Source organism: Curcuma longa, chromosome 3 (assembly GCF_044706935.1).
Source record: "Curcuma longa cultivar G26 ecotype Majalengka, Jawa Barat chromosome 3, ITB_CL_G26_1.1, whole genome shotgun sequence".
In the NCBI taxonomy this organism is placed as follows: domain Eukaryota; kingdom Viridiplantae; phylum Streptophyta; class Magnoliopsida; order Zingiberales; family Zingiberaceae; genus Curcuma; species Curcuma longa.
The window spans coordinates 14782451-14789155 of record NC_133863.1 but is presented as its reverse complement, the minus strand read 5'-3'; the positions used below and the strand labels follow the sequence as shown (position 1 = coordinate 14789155).

The window sequence follows — 6705 nt, the reverse complement described above, 5'->3', positions numbered from 1 at the left end:
GACTACCTCAAGAAACATTCAAACTTTATAAATACTAAAATTCTATAACCATCTTCAAGTATTGACCCAATAACCACTTTAAATTAATCATATTAGCTAACAAGCATTATTGGTAAACATATCAAGACCAGGATATTAGAAGGTGGTGGAGAAGGTGGCTCTAGCTATCCCAAACAACACCCTTGAACAAATTTAACTGAGCATACGACTATTCCTACTGCAAGTGCGTATATATTTATGTATGAGCACAGATGAGCTTACATGGCACTAGACATGTGCAATTTTGAGATACAAGATCATGCACTGTAGCCATGGATAAAGGGACTCCACTTAGCTGAGTTGTAGCTTCCACAGATATTAACACAAGCTTCTTCCATCGCATCCTTCGAGACACCCTCGTTACATATGTTTGCGAAAGCTCGCATATGCTTCATGCCGTATTGAGTGAGCGATCCACAGTGCGTCTCGAATGCTTGGACCTAAGATTTTTTGTTACCACATGGTCATGTTTAATAAAATAGATTGTGCAGATGAATACACCTGAGCACAATATTTACCATTGTTTTCAAGCAATCCCAATCATCAACCAGAGCCTGGCCAGATGGCCTCACGGTTTTGAGGATGGAAGGTGCAACATCCGATCCAAAAATTAGATTGCCGATGAGTTTGATGCTACTGTCAAGGTGTGTTCTGTGCATCGTCATCTCAGTGATCTCCAAGAAAATTTCCTTCTTTTTGTCTGACCCTTCCTCTAATCTTTCATACTGAAAACAAGCACTCGGTTGTTAAGATATAAGAACAATGCAAGGGGGTTAAAAAGGTGTTCCAAAACAGAATCTGCAGTGTTGAAAGGCGGGAACTGCATGAAAGGAATCGACAAGTGGGTCTAAACCAGTTGAAACACAAATGGATACTGCCAGTTAAAAGTTAGCAGATATAGCATTACCACATTAAAACCAATTGAAACTACCATGTTTCCTACTTGCATATGAAATCCATGTATATATAGTTTTTCTCTCCACTGCTCTAAGTTTCCGGGTTAAATATAACATTATTGATCAATATGCTAGAAATCAAGGTCACTCACACATCCCTTGGTATTAGGCCCTTAGAATGACCGATGTTGCTCTTTGCTCGTCATCAAAAATACAATGTTCATATTAAATCATTGCCACGAATGGAAATAGCATAAAAATAATAAGAAGGGAAAACGAAGTGTTCTTCACTCACCATGTGCCATAAGAATAGGAGGTCAGCATCTCTCTGATTGACGACTCCCATCTGCATGCTGAGGCGAAGTGCATTCTCAGTTAAATTGGCATTGGCAGGGTCAAAGCCCTGGTAAAGATACAACTTCTCAGCTTTTACATTCTTATCACCATACTCCATCACATGAGACCCTGCAGTGTATGTGTTCTGGTTTGATGTCCTCATCTTCACCTGAACACATTATCAGAGAAACACTTGGAAAAAAAAAAGTAGAGGACTATCTATAATAGAGATTAACATGAACTTACTGCCTCGTACTGTTTTCCAACCGTTTCCAACTTTAGATTGTGATTCTCACTGCCATAAATATAATTAGAAGGTTAGCAGTCCCCATCATATCGAAAAGGCTCCTAAGTTTGGAGGATTTCTACCCTTAAAAACAGGAATACTATTATAAATGAAAGTTCTGGCTACTTTTTTGGCTTTAATATGAGTTAGCACACCAGGCTATGGCTCAAAATTAAGAACAAAGATGACTTTTGCAGAAGTAAAAGGTACAATCTGTTATTGTGACAACGGTCTCCACACACTAATTCCTTGACAAAGTTTTTTCAAGAAAGAATAAGTTATGGCTTCGAGAACAATAAAAGGTAAAAAGCATCCAACGTTCGAAGCAAAAATTTCTTGGACAAAGCAAAGCTATGTCATTAGCAAGACTTAAAAGTGTATAGCTACTCTGCAATCCACTAACATCTTGTAATTAAGCCTAAGTTACTAATCAGAAAATTCTACAGTTGGAACTTGGATTCAATGCTCTAGTCTAATTTGTTGTACTTCAGTGCCTCTTTGTTGTTTCATCTCCATAGAAAGAAAATTACTGAAGAAGGAAATGCAATTTTCATTTCCAAACCCCAACTTTTTTAAAAAAAATTTCTTAGCGGTACCAAATAATCTAATGTCGGCCCATTAACGTGAAAAAAAAATCAAATGCAATAAAATGTTTAGACCTTTTGAACTTGACAACAGATATGACTCGTTTAGGTATAAAACTCAAACCTGTCTTCCATCCATGCAACACTGTACAAGTCACCAAGGCAAGTCATAAATTCCTGTGGTGGTGGAGGATCCATCCCAGGACAGTAGGTTCCCCAGCTGCTTTCAACAGCATTGGATGCGGTTGTCACATATACATTAAGGTCTTCTGGCATTAAACCTTCAAAGATACTGCCACTCTCACATGCTTCCACATAAATAATCTGTTCAAACGAACACCAACAAAGATCAGCAATTCTATTTATAGTATAGCATAACCATAGGGCTAGATTGCTATGTAGTACAATTGTCTGACCATTTCTTTGTAACTCTTGGATGCATGTTTCTTCTTCAATACTTCAATGAATTCAGCAGCATAAAGATATGGCAAATTGGGCATTCCTGTATTTGAATAGGTGTCAGCATAATTAACCAGCATAAAAGTTGGCAATCAGAATGGCACAGAAAGTTGGACCTACCAAGGACCCCAGGTCCTCCATGATCGGAGTAGTAGATAAAGATCCTATCATCAGATTTGCTGTCTATGACCTTTCCACTTCCACCTTCAACGGCGCTCTTATCACCCAAAATCACTGCATACAGGTTCCTGGTATTGACTTGCTCCTTGGTGTAGTCCTAAGAACCCTAAGCAGTGTTAAACACTAGAATGGAGGCTTTAATGCCAAAAGATGGATGACAATGTTAGCACATACACAATAAACATAGTGGGTATCGTCAAGAAAAGAAAACAAAAACATGGTAGACAAAATCACAAGAAGATCAAGTAAACAATTAGATAGGAACAGAGAAGAATAGAATAATTATTATAAAATTATATATCAAAACAGATTTTGTAAACCAGTTTCAAATAATGAAAATAAATTCAAGAGCGAAAAACCAATTAGAAGAAAAGGCTGCAAAAATGCTGGCAAACCTTGGGAAACCTCATCACCACTCTTTAGGATGACTCCAAAATGTGCCTTCTTACCTAAAAACCGGAGTGGAAGCTTCAGAAGGGCGATGGCCCAATGCATTTCGCTGAGTCCTTGCATCTTTCAATAATGACACTTCACCAGCCTCAAACATCATCTCAGTCAAATAGCTTTGGCACAATGTGAGACACTTATGCGAGACACCTCTACCAAACAGACACCTCTACAACAGCACAATGCCAAGATTGGAACATGAGCAAGACAAAATAAACATTAGAGATGACATTTATTAGGCCTGGTTTCTCTTTCAGTGATTCATTTTCCCATTGCAAAAGTCGTATGGCTTCAAATGATAAATCCACCGCATCTAGGCACTACACAAACACGATAACATAGCACAAGAACCTACGTGTCATATAGTATAAAAGATGTGCCTTCTCTAATACAATGTTAGCAATCTTGACCCACTAAACCGCAAAATGTGGGAGGAGAAGCACATTACAAAATAACAACACTAACATAGGATATAAGATAAGAGGATGACACATGTCCAACTAGTAGAGGTTGTGATGACATCCTGGATGGCTATGCTCCCTATCAACCTGGGGATACTCCTCTAAATGGATGTGTTCAGGCGGTCCAAAATAAAATGTTATAGCTCTCCCCCACTCTCATATTGCTCAGAAGCACTTCGAAGCCATTTTATGACAAACTTTGTTAACTACATATTCTCCCTTCCATAATGGTTCAACCTACTGTGTCTTAGATACCAATTGCAAACCCATCTCTAATCTGTTTGAGATACCTACATTTTAGTCGGTGTACCATGCCCATAACAATATTCAAATCCTTTGTATCACTCCCTTAGAGCATAAGAAACTAAATCAGCTTTCACATTCTTTCACAAACCAAACCTACTCCTATTGATCCTCTTTGGTTGCAACTATCCACCAAGGAGCTACTAATTTCAAAGATTTAAAAAAAAATAATTTAATCAATTTAATTTTTTTGCACATTGCATCTTATCCGAGGTTGGAGGCTCTGGATCTTTAGGCATTTCTCCTAATCTTATCCAAGGTTTTTTTAATTTGCTTTCATCAAAAGACTTCCCCCATGTAGGTATAAAAGACAGCAAAGCTTTCCCCTTTTAATCAATTTCTTTCACTAGTTTTGCTACCTGACATTGTAAGAAGAAGGCTAGTTGTATTTTAGTCGGTGATCCAACAAAAGGGTAAGTAATTTACCTCAAGACAATGTTCACTCTTTTGTCTAGTTGTATTTTATTAGCTTGCCTCATCAAGGACATCACTAGCAAGAACAACTAACACTAACACCTAAATAATGCACTATGGACACTTTGTTACTCTTCAGGTTACTAACACAAGAAATAGAATTCCTAGCAGGACCTATCATCTTAGTTCAATTCTTCATTCCCTGGCATGGAAAAGAAAACCAGGACACTCACTGCATCTCTAAACCGAAGAGGATTATACGCAGGTTCACCGACGACTAAATGAGCACACAAGACATATCAGAGCAAATAGGAAGCAAAGACCCCTTCTACCTTGGGGACGCCAGCATAAACATCTTGGCCCTGGGGGTGATTGATGATGACTCCCTTCCTGGGGTTGAGCGGGTTGTCAGCGATGTCGTCGTGCATCATCACCACTATGTTCTCCTCCTTCAGCCCGCCTTTCAGCAGCAGCTGGTACGCGTGGCACACGTCCGCCTGCATTTCCACAAACCGAACCGACGTCTTCAACCTACCCTCTATCGCCGACCATGTGTTCGTCGAAATAACGCAGTCACAGGTGGCGCGTACCTGGTGCCGATAGTTTCCGTAGCCCGAAGAGCCAGCCACGAGGAGAGCCCAAGTGGTTCCCGTCTCGCCCTCCTCCCCGGTATCAGGGATGGGACGATCAGACGGCAACCGGATGGTCGGATCGACATCAGGGACGAGGGCTGGCGCAATCGCTGGCAGCATTGAAGCGAAGCAGAGGAGGGTGAGCGCCGCGCGGAAGGAGGTCGTCGCCATGCTGCGGGATCCGATGGAGAGCTGTGTGGGGAGTAATGGGGCGAGGAGGGGTTAAAAAGAAGGGCACGGGGATGGAGGAGGAGGTGGTGGTGCGGACGCCGCCTAACGCAAGCACTCTCTCCTCTCTGACCTCTCGCAGCGGCATGCAGCGCGAGGGGGAGACACGTGGGAGGTGCATTGTTGACACAGCGCTAAACGAACGCGATCGCTTCGCTTGTCGCCACCTGCAGGCCGCTTCCGTCATGCTCTGCTCGTGCCGCTCTCCCTCTCCCTCTCCCTCTCCCTCCGTTTTCGCAGCAGCAGGCGTTTCCGTGCATCAGGCGGAGCAGAAGGACGGGACAGAATCGCCTTATGATCATTATCTGTAAGCAACCCATATCTTTGAGATTTCTCAAAAACGCCCCTACTTTCTAAATTTATAAAGGACAACTACTTTTCAAATTTTCCTGTCTTCCTCGCCATTTCCATTCTTCGCCGAAACCCTAGTCCATCGGTCGATCTGGTCGTTCCTTCCCCGAGAGCTTCTAATTCGTCTCCGAATACCCCGGTGAGCTTCCTCCTCTGCTCCCTTCTGTTTCCCTTTTCCTTTCTAATCGAGCTTTTTTCTTGTGTTGTTGATTGGGCGAGTCCGGAAGTTTCTTGACAGAAAAATTTCTTCATTCTAAATATGTTTCTGAACTGAATATGTGTTGATTTTGAATGCAGTCGATTCCTTTTCTTTATATCTCCTGGACATTTTCCCGTGTTTCCACTAAATTATTGTAATCCTTCCCATCTCTAAGTTCAAGGTTCGTTCTCTTTGTTGGAAATAAAACTATGAACTCCATTTCATTTTTTCTTTCTTTTTGGATCTGATGCGGAAGTCATGTCCATCTTACATGTTGAAAAGAACTTTTTACAAATGAGGTGCATGGACTTGGTTATGCTATTCGATATCCAATGTTAGTGATGGCGTACAAGATGTCTAGACCTGAGCTAGGAACCTCAACAATGCATTTTAATCAAGTTGCTATTCATGGGATTGTTGCCTTGACACCTGATAATGACTTAAAGCTGTTGGTATCATGGAAGCTGGGCAGACATTTACAATAGAACCAATGATCAATGCAGGTAAGTATTTTTAGTTGATCAGCATTCTGTGTTTATTTTCATCATTTTGTTTATATTGTTAGAGTGTTATTATCTTCATGAGTCTGGCGTGATCGGTTATGGCAGATGGATGGACTGCAGTTACTGCAGATGGTAAAGGGAGTGCTTAATTTGAGCACACTCTTTTGTCAAGTAGTGAGCCTTTTAGTGTTGACTGTTTTATATGGTGGTCAGTTTCTGTTGGAGTTTACTCTTTTAGAAAGTTTGAATGCTTTCCAACTTATAACTATAGCATTCTACTCCACTAACTGTTACAATTCCTAAACATAATCTTTGACTCTTTGTTGGAATCACTTTTCTTCAAACTTCACACCTTAGATGCATGGTTATCATCTTAAGCAGATCCAC

The 6705-nt window shown here is 40.9% G+C and overlaps 1 protein-coding gene across 1 annotated transcript; it reads right to left on the bottom strand.

Annotated features, from left to right (window-relative positions):
* Nucleotides 1–296: 296 nt before the first annotated feature.
* LOC141824006 (vacuolar-processing enzyme) lies at nucleotides 297–5208 on the bottom strand. Its single transcript, XM_074711226.1, has 9 exons — nucleotides 4996–5208; nucleotides 4738–4902; nucleotides 2721–2877; nucleotides 2558–2643; nucleotides 2266–2465; nucleotides 1518–1566; nucleotides 1231–1440; nucleotides 558–764; nucleotides 297–479 (listed from the first exon to the last, which is right to left on the bottom strand). Exons 1-9 carry the CDS (start codon nucleotides 5206–5208, stop codon nucleotides 297–299), a joined length of 1470 nt encoding a protein of 489 aa, XP_074567327.1.
* Between the last annotated feature and the right edge of the window lie 1497 nt (nucleotides 5209–6705).